The sequence below is a fragment of the Parambassis ranga genome, chromosome 14, assembly GCF_900634625.1.
Source record: "Parambassis ranga chromosome 14, fParRan2.1, whole genome shotgun sequence".
NCBI classification, from domain to species: Eukaryota; Metazoa; Chordata; class Actinopteri; family Ambassidae; genus Parambassis; species Parambassis ranga.
Window position 1 is genome coordinate 10184651 of NC_041034.1, and position 17651 is coordinate 10202301.

The following is a 17651-nucleotide window of genomic DNA, read 5'->3' on the forward strand; positions in this document are numbered from 1 at the left end:
AGTCTGCACGTGGATGAACCTGCGGCAACTTGAAACGTGATGTTAAACTAATATGAAACCATTGCTTTGGTACAGTATGTGCAAATACTGTTGGCAGCACAATCTGCTAGATTACAGTGAAAACTGAAACTCTTTTGTGTGACCCTCAGATTAAAAGGAAACCTAGCTGATACTCAGCACCTTCAGCTTCCAGTTATGTGTGTAAGGTTCATGTTCAGGCTGTCAGGACCTGTGCACACTATTTTTAGCACATTTTATTTACCTTTTTTAAGCATTATTATACTTTTAAAGCTTTTTTGTTTGGTTACAAAACTTTTTTGTTTCTTTTTCTTTCTTTTTGTTAAATAAGATGTTAATAAAGTCAGGCACGTGGCCACCATTCCTGTTTGTCTACATCTGCTGCATGCTCTCTCGCTCTCTCTCTCTTTGTCTTGTATTAACCTAGAAATAACAATGGATACGTTTTTGTACTGATCACGGAATTAAACAGCTTTGTTAACTTTGGTTCCTGGTACCTCCTGTGAGGAGTTCGCTGAGCTTTAGCTGCCCTGGAAGTGAGAAAAAAAATCTGAATCTAGATGTGATTGTTTTTTTAATATAACACATTTTTTGTATTCCTTATGTTTGTCTTTTTTCAGGTTGACTGCTGTCACTGTCCAGTGTGGCTTTAAATGTCCTCTGCCATGGCCAAACGTGAGGCTGGGAGTACCAGCCCTGTGGTGCGTCAGATAGACAAGCAGTTTCTGGTCTGCAGCATCTGCCTGGATCACTACCGTATCCCCAAGGTTCTGCCTTGTCTGCACACCTTCTGTGAAAGGTAACTAACATTTGTCTTCTCTATTTCTCTGATGACTGGAAGTAGTCCTAATTACCTGCACAATCGATCTCTGCCCACACTAAACATGTAGTAGACGGTACATCATTTATACTGTAGCTGTTTCCCCACTCCTAACATCCAATTACTGAAGGATTCTTGTCATATTTACATGTACCCTAATAGAGGTACCAAATCTTTTGCAAATCCCTGAACACAATTAAACAGCTCAGAGCACTTCTCTTCATTGACTCCGCTGGGATAAGTGCATTCCTCAGCATCAGGGACCATCATGGAAAGCAGTCTGAGAAAAGGCTCTTTGTTGGGAGACACAATTACAATGTCTCAATCTACAGTTCCTCTGGAAAGACGACACCCCCTCAGGATATATCGCTGCAGCCTTTTTGAACAGAGCAGTGGAGCTATGTGTCAGTGTGGGAGGATGGAGAATGAAGAAGGGACATGTTGGTAAGGTAGGGAAGAACACTAGGATTATGGTTCGGTATATAGATTAAACAAATATTTACGGAGCAGGGTTAGATAGCCACACACAGTTTGAGATAAATCCTTTTTCCATGCAGTGTGAGGGCCATTTGACCACCGGAGGGCAAGTTTAATCCCTGGTTTAACTAAATGGCATGTGATGTGGAGTCCTGCTGAGGTGAACAGATTTTTGTCTGGAGCTGTACATGATGCTGGCAGACAGATGTTCTAACGCTGGGCTGGGTTTATGTAGTGTATGTAATAGTTTCTGGGGTGTTTTGGGTGCAGAGTTAAACCCCTGCTGGGACAGCTCTGTTTGGGAGAAGGTTGTATTTTGGTTAATTTTGCTTCCTGTTTCAACTGTCTGTGGATATTTGTCAGTAAGCACACAAACCTGGGATAGAGACTGTGTTAATGTTAAGATGGACATCACCCTTAAAAGCAGTTTTGATGCTCAGTGTGGTGGTGCTGAGTGTGTATGTTTCACCTCTAAATACAGACTGAAACTGCTTTTTGCTGTTTAAAACATGCTTTGCACCAGTGTTATACTATTGTTCATGGTGCCATATCTTATTACAATCATGTAACTTTTTATGCACAAAGATTTTAAGATGTTACTTTTGATATATTGCTGCCTAACCTCAGCCTGGTTTTGACAGAGCATCAGATAGATTATGTTGTCGTCCAGTCTCTCAGAAGCAAAAGTAAACTGCCTGGACTGATAGAAGCCTGTGTGTGCTGTCATAAATTAATTATAACAGTGTTAGTATGCAGCCAGAGTGACCGCCAGACATACTTGTGCACAAAAACAGACGCTTATCCTCCACATTGACTTGAGGTTTATTCGTATTAACCATCAAATCTGAGATCAGAGAAGCCAAAGAAAGAACAAGCGTACATCACCTGCTGGATGGCAGCCAGGCTGTGGGCCAGGGGTGCAGTGTAATCTGCATATTGCAGCTGAATTCTGCTGAGTGGGTTTAGTTTTGGCTTGAGGGTGTCTGATGTTATTGATTGCCTCCTAAGGACAACCAAGCCTGCACAACATCCTCAGCAGCCCCAAGGGGCCTGTGAGATAGACATGTGACTCCTGCCTACAATCCAACCTCACAAGCATGCAGAGGCACAAATACATACGCTTCACATCATGTGTTTCACCTCTTAGCGTCTCTCAGAGGCAGATTGATTTGCCAGACTTTTGCTCGCTCATGCATGTTTTCTCCTGAGGCTGTGGACTTTGTGTATTGACTCTACTTCACACATTTCTTCTATTTGTTGTGACAGGAGCAGTATTTGGTTAGGCGACAGCTCTCTCTTGCTCTCTTGCCTTCCTTTCCCTCTGTATTGGGAAATTGAGTATTCTTAATGTGTTGACTCCCTTCCTCATTCCCTCTGCTCAGTTGTCTCCAGAACTACATTCCCCCGGAGTCCCTGACGCTCTCGTGTCCAGTGTGTCGGCAGACATCCATCTTGCCAGAGAAAGGAGTCTGTGCTCTACAGAACAACTTCTTCATCACTAATCTCATGGAGGTTTGACTCTCCCACTTTTGTTTTACTTGGAATACAAATGCATTAGTCACTCATTAGAGAGAACAAAAAGTAAAGAGCACAAAAACCACAGACAGTAATTAAAGACAAGGGGCAGAGTGCTGTTTTTGTGGGAAGGACGTTTTTGTAGAGTGAGGTCATCCTGGACACTCGAAGGCCTCTTCTTTGTTGTTTGGATTTTGGATAAGGTTTCCATTAAGAGATTATCTGGAATATGTATACAGGTCCAGTAATTTATTGAATATTAAATTTAATGAATGAATTAATAATTAATATTTAATGAATTAATAAAAAGCTCCAATGCTACACTGCAGTTTAGAAGATCATATGTCTTTTTAAAAATGCTGAAGTTTACATTGTTTTGGTGGCTAGGTCCTTCAACGAGACCCAGAGTGCTCGCGGCCGGAGGCCTGCAGTGTGTTGGAGTCTGTCAGTGCTGCAGCTGCGGGGAAACCCCTCTGCTGCCCGAACCATGAGGGAAAGGTGGGAAGATGTCTACATTTCGTCTTAGTCATCACATTTATAAAATGATTCCCTTTATTGTGTTTTGAACAATTAGGCAGAAACTGAATAAGAAATGTCCCTTTTACCAGTAATGCATTACTAAGAGAGAATTTGTCTCCCTCTGCAGGTGATGGAGTTCTACTGTGAGTCTTGTGAGACGGCCATGTGTCTGGATTGCACAGAGGGCGAGCACAGAGAGCATGTGACTGTTCCCCTGCGGGATGTCTTGGAGCAGCACAAAGCTGCACTGAAGACACAGCTGGATGCCATACACAGCAGGTGGGGAGCTGATACCTCAGTAAAGCTTGCAGAGGATTTCTGTCGCATTAGGTGTTTGGAAGCTTAAGTATTTGGCCCAGATCACAGTGATCTATGATAGACTGTGCCTACTAGTATGTAGAACTGGGGCTGTCAAAAATTTATGTTTGGTTGTGTGTGTGTGTGTTGCAGACTCCCTCAGCTAACAGTAGCCATTGAGCTGGTGAGTGAGATCTCTCGACAGCTAAATGAAAGGAAGAATGAGGCAGTAGCAGAGATAACCAGTACGTTTGAAGAGCTGGAACGGGCGCTGCATCAGCGCAAGTCGGCCCTCATCACAGACCTGGAGAGCATCTGCGGTACTAAACAGAAGGTTGGTCGTGTTTCATACTGTCTGAAGAATTTGTGAATTGGCCTGTTGACTCTTACTTTGTGTCCCATTTTCCCCCTTGTTCTCCTTCCATTTACCTGAGCACAGGTCCTACAGACACAGCTTTCATCCCTCCTCCAGGGAAGGGAGCATATCCAGAGCAGTTGCAGCTTTACAGAGCAGGCTCTCAGCCATGGGAGTGCTACTGAGGTGGGCTGGCAAGATGTGAATCTGCCATCATTACAGCAGAGATGGCTGTTTTAGTAATTAAATAAAAATATGTTTCCTGTGAGTATAGGTGCTGCTGGTGCAGAAGCAGATGAGTGAGCGGGTAACGGCGCTGGCCAGGCACGACTTCCCAGAAAAACCACATCAGAATGCACACCTGGACTGTCAGGTAATGACTGCTGTCTACCAGCTATTCCTGTGCTCCTTGTATTCATTATGTGTGTCTGACTCATATGATGTGCTTCAAACTACAGCTTTAGTCTGAGGTTGAATACTTATGGGGCAGTTTTTTAATCTGTCTGATCTTTTTCTTGTTGTCACTCATCTCAAACAAATATTAAATACAAATAAAGTGTAACAATTTACACAAACAGGCCACTTTAGAGACCTACTATGAGATTTTAAATACATTACATCTCATATTCTGCCCTCTCTAGGTGGAGACTGAGGGTTTGCGACGCTCCATCCAGAACCTTGGTGTTCTCATCACCACAGCAGCAGTGGCTCACACCTCCGTCGCCACAGGAGAAGGCCTCCGCCACGCAGCGACTGGACAGCACCACACCATTACTGTGACAACAAAGGACAAAGTACTGTCTTTAAGACATTTACCGTCACAATTATAATATCATTTGACTTACTTGTAGTGTGAACTAACTATCATTAAAATGAAAATGTACTTCAATCGTGGTCGCTCCAGCCTTCAAGGCAATTAACAGGGATTATTGTTATCAAAACAAAACTGTTTGGAGCTTGTGGTCGACTTGGAGTTTGCAGCCATGTTCATTTTGTCCTTTTTATTGTTTTTCTGATGCTAATTTAGTGAATTCTCTCTGCAGGATGGAGAGCTGGTGCGAACAGGAAATGCAATTTTAAAAGCAGAGATAACGTCTGTTGATGGGAACCGGGCTGCTGAGACGGAGATAACGGACAACAAGAACGGGACGTATGAAGTGGGATACACAATACGCTCTGAGGGAGAGTACTCATTCGCTCTGCTGCTGTACGGACAGCCAATACGCGGTAGCCCCTTCCGCCTGCGGGCGATCAAGCCCTCAGACGTTCCGCAGTCTCCAGATGACGTGAAGAGGAGGGTGAAGTCCCCCAGCGGGACAGGGGGCCACATACGGCAAAAGGCTGTGCGACGGCCTTCCAGCATGTACAGCACCACCAAGAAAAAGGAGAACCCCATTGAGGATGAGCTGATCTACAGAGTGGGTAAGACTTAGCCTTTCCAAAGACCCGTATGTGTATTTGTCTTTTCACAGTGATGGATTACCTAGCTCATGCAATTCTTTCAAGGTTTTGCAGCTCCATAACTTTGCCTTGAAGGTAGAGAATCAATCCAATAAACCTGTGGTTTGCTTTGTAAAATAGTCAGCACCTATCAAATTATGCACAGCGAGACTAATGTCATGTGGCACATTTACTGAGTGTGTACCGGTAATTATTTTTCTGTAAGGTTCCCGAGGCAGAGAGAAAGGGGAGTTCACAAATCTACAAGGAATCTCTGCCTCTTGTAATGGCAGGGTGGTGGTGGCTGACAGCAACAACCAGTGCATACAGGTGAGACACACAGTTCTATGTATCTACAGCCCATCTGTGCCACTGTGTTCATGCAGAATGGGAAGATACTTAAACATTGCCTTTAATGGGATTCTTACAGATATTCTCCAATGATGGCCAGTTCAAGATGCGCTTTGGAGTCAGAGGTCGGTCTCCGGGGCAGTTGCAAAGACCAACTGGTGTCACCGTGGACATGAATGGTGACATTGTGGTGGCCGACTATGACAATCGATGGGTCAGCATCTTCACTTCTGACGGAAAGTTTAAGGTAAGATCTTGGAGTGAATACCTTATCTGACACCATGATACACACATGACTGGGGCCCTAGTTTATGTGGTGTAGACATTATATGATGTATGAAGGACATACGTCTCTTGGAGGTGTGTTTAAATGCAACTGTCTGATGCACTTCCAGCTAAAACCTTTTCATTTCTCATTCTGTCACAGAATAAGATCGGCGCAGGCCGATTAATGGGTCCCAAGGGTGTTGCTGTGGACAAGAATGGACACATCATCACTGTGGACAACAAGGCTTGCTGTGTCTTCATCTTTCAATCCAATGGGAAGCTTGTGACTAAGTTTGGAGGCAGGGGGACATCTGACAGACAGTTTGCAGGTGAGAGGAGAACAATAAACATTAAAAACATGGAATGTAGAAAAATTATGCTTTCTTTCTCAAAGCAGCAAAGCACAATATGACATGGTTGCTTTGATAAGTGCGCTATATTGCATAATGCAGTCTGTTTACCACCTGTATATATTTAGTAGACATTACAACAAGCGACTCAAAGTCCCCTCAAGATCTGCGCCTGTGCTGACCCGCCCGCTCTATTTTCTTCATTGCTTATCTTTGTCTCTGACGACCTATTTCTTTATTTCTTTCTTTCTGTTCTTCCTTTTTGTTCTCCAATTCAGAAAAACTTGGCCCAAACTTAAATAAATCTGGCTCAGTTTTCAGTAAGTACTAAGTGTGGCCTTGCTGCAACCTTAATCCCACAGTGCAGTGCCCTCTGTCTAACCCAATTCCCTGATCATTGCCTGAACCTCCTGAGAACTCAGACTATTGACATATTGTTGGATCAAGCTGTGCCTGAACAATAATGATCAGAGATACAAGAACATTGTATTTATCATTATATTAATTGCAACAATGAACATTTTGTTGTGTGCTTTGTGTTGTTGGTGTAAAATGATTATAAAAAGATGAGTGTGAATGATTTTCACTCCTCCCACTCCAGTATCCAAAGACTAACAATGGTCTCTGCTTGCTATTAATCAGTGTGGACATCTACAGAGACCTATAGTGGGTGACACAGCCAATCAACTTTATAACATCCAGAATTAATTCTTTAAACAATCAATGCAACCAATCATGGCTTCGAAACAAAACACGATTAGACAGAGCATGCATTAAAATTTTAGAATGTGATAAAATTCTTGAACCCTAAGAAAATACATAATAATGCTCCTCAAGTCTCTTTGTGATTAAACTAGGTTTTCATAATTGTGGTAGTTAAAATTTCCTTTCAAACAAACTACTAACAATGTAATGCAAACTGCAGAAAATTCCACAATAACTTGCCTTTCTATCTTCATTTAGGTCCCCACTTTGTTGCAGTAAACAACAAGAATGAAATTATAGTGACAGATTTTCACAATCACTCTGTGAAGGTAAAGACCCTTAGGTTTCCCTCAGTTTCAAATAGTTACATTTTATAGGCCTTACTGTGAAAAACAATTCCTGCTAGGCTGTTTACACTGTGTCTAATTAATAAATGTCCCCTTTGATATGTTTATTTATTTTTTATTTATTTGTATGATATGATTATAATATTTACATTTTCTACCGAAAGTTGTTTTTTATGGTGAATTACAGTGAAAATCTTAGTGGCAGATGCACACTTTGTATCAATTTATGTCCAAATAATGCTACTAAATTTTGAATTTTGTATGAAATATCAAATTCAAGAATGCTCAGAGTTCTAAAGGAAAACAGTTTTAATGGTAGCTGAAACTTACTGACTTCTTGTCCCAGGTGTACAGTGCTGATGGAGAGTTCCTGTTCAAATTTGGCTCCCATGGTGAAGGCAATGGGCAGTTCAACGCTCCCACTGGTGTGGCAGTGGACGGAAACGGAAACATCATCGTAGCTGACTGGGGTAACAGCAGAATACAGGTGAGGGAAGCACAACTTGATGTAGACACATGTAAAAGGTATTTTTAAATGCTGATGCTATTGTTTTGTTGTTGTTTTGTGTGTGTGTGTGTCAGGTTTTTGACAGCACGGGGTCCTTCTTATCCTACATCAACACTTCAGCAGACCCGCTGTACGGCCCACAGGGACTAGCCCTCACCTCAGACGGACACGTGGCCGTCGCTGACTCCGGCAATCACTGCTTCAAAGTTTACAGATACCTTCAGTAGACTGAATAAAGACCAACAACATCCTGCTTAGAACAAGTCTCACACACTGCTTGTACACATAGAACTGCAACGTGCCTCCATACTTTACAGAGGATCCATGTTCATAAATCCATTTGCTGTTTATTTTAAATTTATATACTTCAGAGGATTCAATATCCAGATTAAGAAAAATATTCAAAAAGAAAGGCAACCCAAAATATCTGATCATATCTTAAAAATAATTTATCATTTCTCTGTCCTAAAGGGATATATCACTTTATCAAAGAACAATTTATCCTGTGGTGGATATTCCACTAAAATTAAACTTGTGCTGCAACCAAATCCCAGTGGGAAAAAATAACTGGATATTAAACTTTTCACTCCTGCCATTTTTGAGTTTGTGAAAAACCAATACAGGCGGGCAGCATGCCCAGTAACCAGCAAACAGAGCAACATAGAGCAACATAGAGCAGTGCTATGCTTTGTGACTGAAATAACAATTCTCCAACCTTGAACATGAACACTGTCGCATGTTAGTGTGCTCCTAATAAATAACCTTATATTGTCACTGCCTTATCAGGGGTGATTGATGATTCTGGCCTTTGTGTGGTCGTCTATCATATCAATGCTGCTCCTGACAGATGGAGTCAAACATTTAAGACAACAAATTTACAAAAAAATATTGATCTGAGTTGAGCTGCGCGTGCATGTAAAGCTCCTATCCTGAGGCCGATAAGTTATCAATCACTCCTTCAATTTATTTTTATCAGTAAACACAGCAAATTACTGGAATGTGTTTTAAAAGGAGTTTTTTCTTATTCTCATTGCGCACCTGATCCCTCTGCCAACATCCCTGCTTATGCATATTATTTTTTTCTTTTTCAGTCATAACAAATGTATGCAAGTTGTTTTGTTTGAAAAAAAAAAGCACAAGTCAAACCAACATGAACCAGCTCCGCTTCCATATAAAGTCTAGCTGGTCTATAACCAAAACAAACTTCTTATATCTGACCCCCACTAGTTCTTGCACTTTTGTCTCTTCATACCTACAACCTAACATAGTTGTATATATGCATATTTAGGTGTATGTATGGATTTGGTGTCCACGTTATATAAACATATAGCCTACTTATTCCAGCACTTACACGGATTCATGCCAAGTAGTAGCCAGCCGAGTGACTGAAATATCGATGGAACAAAGTTGTACACACATTATTTGCTGTATTCTTAATTTTTTTTCAAATGATTTAAGTTATTTTTAATTTTCTTTTCTACATAGTTTGTTCTACAAATTATTTTTCTAATTGGTGCATTTGAACTGTCTCCTCTTTGCCAAACATGGTTGTACAGTACATTGTAAACTCGTAGCACTGACAGCTGTTCTCCCCCCCAGCCAACTCACATTCAGTTAAACTTTTCCCTCTGCCAAAACGTATAATTGTAAGTTGTTGTTGAACATTGCACAAAATACAAATATTATAAGAGTTGTATAGTTTGCAAGAGTAATATATGCCTCTATGTATAGTTCATTTAATCAGAAAGTGTACTGTATATTACAATCATATCCTGTTGTAGCACCTTTATCATGGGTTTTTTCAAGAATTCATTCGCTCAGTAGTTCAGTGTTTGAAAGGTTTTTTTTTGTGTGGCTCCTAGAGGAACACAACACCAGCTAATACGCAGTGACACACAGTATTTATTAATTTTTACCAGTGTTTTATGAAAACTGTCTGTTCCCCCATGTAATTGATCTCTAATTCATTCTGTGTTTCCATCAGCACTTCTCATGTAATGGAAGACTCTGATTGAGTTCTTTCATTAATGGGACCCACTGTGTTACTATGGGTTTATTAGTATTTCTATGCCCACTGGCATATCTGTGTGGAAAAAAAACAACAACAAAACAAACAAAACTGAAGCACATATATACTAAATAGAACACTACATCAACCACTGTGTGTACTTACAAAAAGCCAGACGTACAAGAAGTAACCACTGCATTTATGTAATCATGGAAAAGGTATGATTGTAAATTAAAGAAGGACACTATCAACTGATGTGCACACTGTCTGTTTTGTATGACATGAGTTAAAAAAATAATGCATTTGGATAATTTTCTGGATAATTTTCTTTCTTTGTGCAAATAAGTGTTAAAAAAAGACATTTTGTTTAATTCCACTAATGCAAAGTGCAAACCTTGGGTGTGTGTTGGTGCATATGCAAAGTTTAGCAACAATAGTTGCCTGGTTGCTTTTTTCAATATAAGTTGGGTTAGCTTAGCCGTTATCCTACAGAATGAGTCACATTCTGTGGCCTACTAGCATAGAATACAGCATGTCAACAGTGTGTAATTACTCTCATCAGAAGGTGGAGGGTGTTTTGACCTTCTCTTATAAAGCATAATGTCTTTGCTGCTGTTTGTTGCCGAATTATAAATGAATTGGAAATGTTATAATTTCCATTAATAGTCACATGTTGTCTCCTTTACAAAAAAACACACATAACCAAAATCAGTTCTATCTTTAGCGTCCCAAATGAGTCACACTGGACTGACTCAAACTAGCTGTGTAAGGTCACATAAGCAGCCATCTCAATTTGTGATTTGATAATGCTCCACTGGTTTGTGTCCTCTAATGAGGAAGATCCCAGGTGTTACCATGGATACCGAGTTGTCCCCAACAGCGTACAGCACCAGGCAGCCAGTGGCACAGCTTACCAAAATAGTTTTAATCAATCTAATGAGAGAATGTAACATCGATAAGGCTTGCTTCCTGACAAAGTTAATGTAACAAATTTGGGGCTGAAACATGAACCGCTCACTCCGAATGGATTGTTGAACAACTCCCTTGTGGTCATTTGTAAAGGTTCATGGTGATTAGTACAGTTGTTTGGTCATTTATTAAACCCACATCTCCATAATGAGACAGAATGTCTCTGCACTGCTGTTACCAAAGCAAGAAGATTGGTGAGAGTGCTGTTGTCTCTCCCACCTCCTCCTTAAATGTTCTTGCAGTAAGAAAACTGACTCAGCAACACTGGGCTGCCTCCCTTAAAAAAGATGCACTGTTAGATTTTGTATCTAATTACGCCATTTAAGCACACTTAATGATTTAAGTTTGATTACATCACTTAATAATTGTCTGCTAAATTGTAGACATAGTCGAATGTGTGGATAATTTGTAGTTTAATGAACTTAAATCAAAAACAGTCATGACCACGCCTCTTTTCTCCACTGAGTTGTGTGGTGCGTGATGATTTGCTGAGGGGAATGTGACTGGTTTTGACTGCTTTGAATGTCCGACCGCACTCCACAGCTGATGTCCACCACCAAGTCAATAGTCCATGGGCCAGGTGAGATGTTACTCGAGGTGGCAAAGGTTGCTTATACTTTTTGAAAAACATGTCTGTAGTCAACATTTTGGTATGATAACCCAATTGAATCACAGCTAAATCAGTGTTATCAGCTGTTAAAGTTACCCTCCTCTGATGAAAAAATGCATTTTTTACACTGGTACATACCTTGGAATTGGTCATTGTTAAGAACATATTTCAATAATTTATAGTATTAGTTTCTTATCAATTTAAAGGTGACACACTGAGCTTTCATTCAAGCTTTTATGAATACATTTGACAAGTACACAGGACACTGGAGCACTTCAAATGTTTAATCACACACATTTTTTTGCCATTTCTACCTGAATCATCTTTTGCGTTAGGGTTATTGTTACAACTAGGGTTAGGGTTACACAGTTAGGAAGGTCACAGAGTTGCGGTTCAATGTTTATTGTATTCATCTCATTGAGACCATTATGGAAATGTTTAACTTGTCAAAAGCATATACAAAGGAGTGAAAGCTCAAAATGTCTCCTTTAAAATTATACCAAACGTAATATAAATCATTGAAATGTGTCTTTAACAAGAGCTAGATATAGCTAGATATAGAAGATATGCACCAGTGTCAAAAATGCATTTTATTTTCATCAACAGCTGATAAAATCCAGAGTTTTAGGTCTGTAAGTGTAACTATAGCAAAATACAGCAATTTGAAATTTCTGTTATTTTTCCTAGATTTTGATCAATTTACTTTTGGCTGTTTAAGCTTTTACTGCATAGCCTGTGTTGCATGTAGGGATGCTGAGATATGAGATCATATGGTACAAATATGAAGGATCTGGATTACTGTCAACATCAAATACCACTTTAAAGAACACATTTTTTTGTAAAAAATGTAAAACACAACATAGGAAAATACTATGTGGCATTTGTAAGACACATTTTACCACTGTAATTGTTCCAAATACCAACTCTCTAGCTTGCCTATTTACAGGCTTACAGTGTGGGGGACCTGCGTAATGAGGAAGACGAGGGTGGGAAGACAACAGGAAGCAAACTCATCCTTTGAAACCTCTCTCTACGGCAGTCTAGCCTGTGTGAGGAGCCAGATCATTTAGTATTATAGACAAGTAATGAAATTCTAGTGTTGTGGTACAACATCTGGCAGCGATTTGACAATACAGCTAGAAACCTACAAGCTAATGGGGATGTTCCTGTAGGTATGCCTTATGGTAAAAGTTAAAAAAAGGATCACCAGCACAATGCTTTTTTCTCTTTTAATCACACTGCAAGTCTGAGAAACATTTAGCACATTAATAGCAGAAGACAAGGCCTGAAACAGGAAATACAAAGTTTCACCCCACAGTAAAACAAAGAACTAAAAAACTGCTAAGCTGAAGACAAAGGAAATTCAGCAACAACAAGTATGTATTGAATGAGGTACATCTTAGACAAAACATTTTCAGGTTAGCTGTAGTCTTCATCTTTCTGCTATGCTTCCCATGACAAGGAAAAAAGTCAATGTACAATAAGATGGCAAACATTCTGCTTTGTGTATATCCATACCTACAGAAGCTTTAAAAACCCAAGTCCACAGATAACACAAATTATTCATAAATGCAAGAAGGAAATATGTAAATGAGGAGATACAAGTATTTGGCATAAAAATATACTCAATCCCAAGACGAGCAAATAAAATACTGAAGTAGAGCAGGTAAAAGAATTTAACTGAGAAAATGTTGGAAAAAACAAAAAAAATATCAGGCTGAAGACATAACAGCTAATGGAATGTCTTAAAGTAAAACACATCTACAAGCTCAACTGTTTCGCTGCAACATATTTTAACAATCAAGCTAAATAGCGTTCCGTTAGATAAACAGATATTAGTATTTTGCCTCTGTAAAGTATTTACCCCAATGCAAAGCAACACAAGTTTGTGTCAACTGATCTTAAAAATAACCAAATGTGACAATATACAGGGGAACTTGCAACAGTCCAAAAGTACCAATGTACAGAACTATAAAATCAAAGAGATAAACATTTTTAAAAAGGTTTGTAATAAAACCATGTTGAAGTTAATGTCCACAGATCAAAGCGCCTCCAACAATTCAATCTTGGAAGTCTACTCATTTTCTGAGAAGTGAAGTGCCAGTACATGCCGGCCAAATTAATGAGGGATCCTTAACTCTCAACAACTATCAATGTGATAACTACATTATATCCTTCAAACAACAAGGGAACTGTACTGACCTTGCTTGGCAACAGCGTATAACCAACAAGTGTTTATGTAGAATTATTGGCATAGTAATTGCTAAAAGGATAAAAGCTGTAAATGCTCTAATCAACAAGAGCATCTGTGACATCTGCATCCCAGCAGCCACAGTGATATAAACAGCAAAGCACCTCTCTGAACCTCCAGCCACAGAACTCAGAGGTTTAAGCCTACAGTGTGTGTCTACGTTGAAAAAAACATTTGTTTCTTTTCAGTCTGACAAGACAACATAAACCTTATTTCTAACACCAGTGAGACCAACAAGTAACAGTTTAAATGCATACAGGACATGGCTCCTAGGGTCTTGTATTACACCAACTCTCCAGCCTGGCCAAGGAGATAAAGCCTTGATCAAGCAAAGTGAGAACCTCTTTTAGTAATAGTGGCATATCTGAAGCCGGCTGCCTGGATCATTCTTCCCAGGGCTGAAGAAAGGGTAGACAGGCTCCTCAAAGCAGGTGTCAAACATGAACAGTCTCTTCATCGTTACAGCGTCATAGAAACAAAGACGGCCATTGTCATAATCCAGGTACACACCAACACGGGGGGAGTTCCAGTAGTCGGCAACCGGAATGCGCCCGTCTTCACCGTTGGCGTACAGCCGATCCTGGAGACACAGGCTCCAGTATCCTGCAGACGGAGTGAGGCTGACATAGCCCTTCCTGTTGCTGCACTCGGTGGTGACTCCCAGGTACCACACACCTTTGTCCCTCACATCCACCTCCCAGTAGTGCTGCCCACTGGCATACTGGGCAATGGCAAGGACACCACAGAAGCGGTTGAAGCGGGCGGGCAGATCCGGCTCCTGGTTACGAACACGACCCTCCTCCACTTTTGTGTCAAAGTCTGAGATGAGCAGGTTGGGGTGAGCAGTGTCCGGATCTAGGGTGAGGTTCTGTGGCACTATGCAGAAAACAGATGGGGAAGATCACTTCATCTCACTCGCATATTAAGCTGGAGCCTCCAGTACATTTAGACAAAGAACACTGGCAAATGTGCAAAGAAAATAGCTGCTTTGGCATTCATTGCTACACTGAAAGCAGGCTGTACAGCCAAGTATAATCATTGTTCCAGTTGGTGAAAGTAGTCATGTTTGAAGGGATGTCTGTGTGGTGTTTGCTTCTACTTTTATTTTAAAAATAGTATCACAAAAATCTTGCAACACAGATATCCAGGATATACATTTCTCACATAGCATTTTTCTTCCTACAATAAAACCAAGAACTTTCATTAAACTAGTGTAAAGAATCACTTCTATGCTGCTATTCAGCAACTTTCAGTGAAAATTTGAATGTGAACTTTGGTGCGGAAACTCACTGGTATGCAGCACGTGCATCATCTTCTTCCACATGATAAGTTGGATAGGCCCTGAGAAGTCTGTAAATTCAGTTGGACAATTTACCGGCTCGAGAGATGTGAAAGGCTTGCAGTGGATCACTCTGGAAGAAACATTAACACTGCTTTATTACATATATATAAAAAAATGAAGTCTCTTCAGTTTGTACAAGTAATTTTAAATGGTTTAATAAGATTATATGCACTTACTCATTAAATGTCTTAGCAAGGCTCTGTGGAGGAAAACAAACAATATATCTTCAGAGGTTTTATTGTCTACACTAATATATGGCAGTAGTTTTAGTACATTCCTTATTATTCACAGACAAATTGTTATCCAGCTAACCTCAAAGTTTGTTTTCCCACTCATGTGGCCATGGATATCTGCTATAGCTTTGTCTACAGCTGCTGCTTCCACCTCGGCAATCTTCAAGTTGTCTTCTATGAGTGCCATAGTGGCTTCCTCCTCAGAATCCAGGCTCTCAAGCAGAGAGTCTCTTTCATCTAACAAGAATTGGACCATGGCTCCAACGTCTGCTTCAATCTTCTCCTTGAGCCTCTTCTTCTTCAACTAGGGTACAGAACGGTTTGGAGTACTAATGTGATACATTATTGGTCAAATTTACCAAATTCAATGTCACATTTCTCAGGTAGTAAATTAAAACTGATCAGACATACCCTCACTTCACTTTTGGTGCGCTCATCAGATGTTATAACTTTTACACACTGAGATTTCTGCCAATTGAGTTCCATTAGCCTGAGTTTCAACTCCATCTGTTAAAAATTCACATGAAAAAGCACATATTTACTACTAGATACTCAATTTACTAACAAAGTAGAAGAGCAGCACTAAGCGTTTAATCGTACCTTCATTTCATTTACGACTTCTGGCACTGGTGCCACCTCATGGTGTCTGAAAGAGTAAAAGACCCATTTAGGGAAATGTCATGACAAAACGCTCAGGGTTCCCTGTGACTTAAAAAATAAAAAAAATAAAAAAATAAACTACATTGCTATCCGTCTGTCATACTGCTCCATCTGGTGGGAGTATTACTGCCACCACCTGTTGAAAAAACTAAACAATGTGTTCACATACAGCAACAAGATGCAAAATCAATGTGTGTACCTGTGTGAGTCCGTGTTCTCAGACACAATAAAAAGAGAACTTGGGTAAAGTTGTTCAACAGCACGAGGGAGGAAAAATGTTCTAAAGCATGACAAAAATTTTCCCAAGCTGCATTTTAGTAAGCTGTGGAGACACCGTTATCTTTGATAAGAGTCAGGCTGACCCAGCCTCATATCACCGACTAGGAACCTTGAGCCCAGAGGGAGCAAACATTTACAAGTCAAAGTTTCAAATGAGCTTCCAGACAGTCTGCTTTAAGAAAATGATTAACATCAAACCCTCTCTGATCTCTGAGTTAATCAGCGCATCATTAGATTTGTACTAGTTTCACAGAGAAAAATGCACTAAATGTACCAGTGCTGGTCATATCTCGCATCTCAACCCACCTGTGTGCTCTTGACTCCCTGCAGACAACACAAATAGGCCTCTTGTCAGTCTGACAATACAGTTTCAGCTCTTCGCCATGTTGTTCACACTTTCCGTCTACTTTAATAGGTTTGGTGGGCGTGGGACAAGACCCGAGAGACTCCAGATCCTCCAGTTTGTCCACTAGATTCTGCACTAGGTAGTTTTTAGTGAAGCTTCGCTTGTTGAACACCTGAGAGAACAAAGACAGCAGCTGAAAACGAGCAAACAATGCGTCCTTCACAGCATGTGTTTTGGCGTCTTCCTAGTATTAAAGCAACACGTTAATTGTTTCTGATTAAAACACCTGCAGAAAATTTAGCAATAGCTAACGTTACCTAAAGTTAGCTACAGCCAGCTATCATAGCAACAGCAGAAAAAAATGCACTGCGTAACTCAACAATATTGTCATACTCAATTCAGTCATTCGTCGATTGCGCTTGAGTAATTAAAACTGTCAAAACTGGACTATATTACATATTATGAAAAAAAATCCACACCGCAAGAAAAAAAATAAATAACGGATGTATTTACTTACCGTTCGGCACTGAGGACACTGATATCCGTAGTCTCCGCCATTTTCATCCCAATGCATACAGATGCAGAAACGACAGAAATTATGCCCGCATTTCAGTATAACAGGGTCTTTGAAGAAGTCCAAACAAATCGCACATGTTAGCTCCTTTTTCAGATCATCTCCAGCTGCTCCAGCAGTTGCCATATTTTTCAAGCCAAGAGCAGCAGCACAACGCCGCTGCGTCTCACTGCAGGAAGTGAAGAAGAAAGAGGGAGGGAGGCGAGGGGGCATATTTGTGGTGCGTCATTACCGCTTCTGACCAATCACAGAACTCCTCTCTCTATCTTCCACTCTCTTTCTCCCTCATTAAAAATCAAAAAGCATAGCAAAGCATGTTTTGTGGGAACATAAAAAACAAATGAAAACATTTTGCCCTGGGAAGAATTGCTGACTGTCTTTGTCTTCTCCAAGTATCTACGATTGATAAA

The 17651-nt window shown here is 40.3% G+C and overlaps 2 protein-coding genes across 6 annotated transcripts in view; one reads left to right on the plus strand and one right to left on the minus strand.

Moving 5' to 3' along the window:
* The window catches only part of trim3b (tripartite motif containing 3b), a 30625-nt gene extending 20397 nt beyond the window's left edge, over window positions 1-10228 (plus strand). For 4 of the 5 annotated variants that reach the window (XM_028421957.1, XM_028421958.1, XM_028421956.1 and 1 more), the window contains 16 exons: window positions 639-817; window positions 2698-2827; window positions 3218-3328; window positions 3477-3628; window positions 3800-3980; window positions 4086-4187; window positions 4276-4374; window positions 4643-4795; window positions 5045-5423; window positions 5668-5771; window positions 5872-6039; window positions 6220-6388; window positions 6688-6729; window positions 7373-7443; window positions 7808-7948; window positions 8044-10228. In XM_028421957.1, the coding sequence (XP_028277758.1) occupies window positions 672-817; window positions 2698-2827; window positions 3218-3328; window positions 3477-3628; window positions 3800-3980; window positions 4086-4187; window positions 4276-4374; window positions 4643-4795; window positions 5045-5423; window positions 5668-5771; window positions 5872-6039; window positions 6220-6388; window positions 6688-6729; window positions 7373-7443; window positions 7808-7948; window positions 8044-8196 (2301 nt within the window). In that variant the 5' untranslated portion in view covers window positions 639-671 and the 3' untranslated portion in view covers window positions 8197-10228. The remainder of the gene's footprint in view (window positions 1-638; window positions 818-2697; window positions 2828-3217; window positions 3329-3476; window positions 3629-3799; window positions 3981-4085; window positions 4188-4275; window positions 4375-4642; window positions 4796-5044; window positions 5424-5667; window positions 5772-5871; window positions 6040-6219; window positions 6389-6687; window positions 6730-7372; window positions 7444-7807; window positions 7949-8043) is intronic. The other variant, XM_028421959.1, reaches the window with a different exon arrangement.
* A 2568-nt stretch (window positions 10229-12796) lies between these two features.
* Window positions 12797-17409, minus strand: trim47 (tripartite motif containing 47). The gene is made up of 8 exons (XM_028421966.1): window positions 17185-17409; window positions 16628-16839; window positions 15983-16028; window positions 15794-15889; window positions 15462-15686; window positions 15326-15348; window positions 15098-15219; window positions 12797-14683 (listed from the first exon to the last, which is right to left on the minus strand). The coding sequence occupies exons 1-8, from the start codon at window positions 17365-17367 to the stop codon at window positions 14154-14156; spliced, it is 1437 nt and encodes a 478-aa protein (XP_028277767.1). The 5' UTR covers window positions 17368-17409; the 3' UTR covers window positions 12797-14153.
* Between the last annotated feature and the right edge of the window lie 242 nt (window positions 17410-17651).

Coding starts and splice junctions, on each gene's coding strand:
- trim47 (XM_028421966.1), bottom strand. CDS start 17,367: ATGGCAACTGCTGGAGCAGCTGGAGATGATCTGAAAAAGGAGCTAACA. Junction 15,687..15,793: donor GCACCAAAAGTGAAGTGAGG/GTATGTCTGATC, acceptor TCTGTACCCTAG/TTGAAGAAGAAGAGGCTCAA. Junction 15,349..15,461: donor GTGGGAAAACAAACTTTGAG/GTTAGCTGGATA, acceptor TTTCCTCCACAG/AGCCTTGCTAAGACATTTAA.